This window comes from Pterocles gutturalis, unplaced genomic scaffold, assembly GCF_000699245.1.
Source record: "Pterocles gutturalis isolate BGI_N339 unplaced genomic scaffold, ASM69924v1 scaffold8222, whole genome shotgun sequence".
In the NCBI taxonomy this organism is placed as follows: Eukaryota; Metazoa; Chordata; class Aves; order Pterocliformes; family Pteroclidae; genus Pterocles; species Pterocles gutturalis.
In genome coordinates, this window is record NW_010107949.1 from 9631 (window position 1) to 9853 (window position 223).

General features: G+C 62.8%; 1 protein-coding gene across 1 annotated transcript in view; it reads right to left on the reverse strand.

Moving 5' to 3' along the window:
- CHST3 (carbohydrate (chondroitin 6) sulfotransferase 3) overlaps nucleotides 1-223 on the reverse strand; it is a 7953-nt gene that overhangs the window by 6886 nt on the left and 844 nt on the right. The window contains 1 exon segment of the mRNA XM_010072435.1: nucleotides 5-216. Coding sequence (XP_010070737.1) covers nucleotides 5-216 — 212 coding nt within the window.

The following is a 223-nucleotide window of genomic DNA, read 5'->3' on the forward strand; positions in this document are numbered from 1 at the left end:
CCGCTGTACCTCCTCCACCTGGAGGGGAGCCTCCCGTTCGGATGCCCATTTTTTCCAGGTCTCATACTTGCCGGAAAAAGCCACCATGCGAGACGCCAGGACGGCGCGGGGGTCCCGTACCAGCTGGATGATGCGCACGTCAAGCCGGGGGTCCTCCACCAGCGGTTGCAGGAATTCCAGTTGTCGGATGCGTACCGTTTTGAGGGCCACGTGCTGCTTGCGG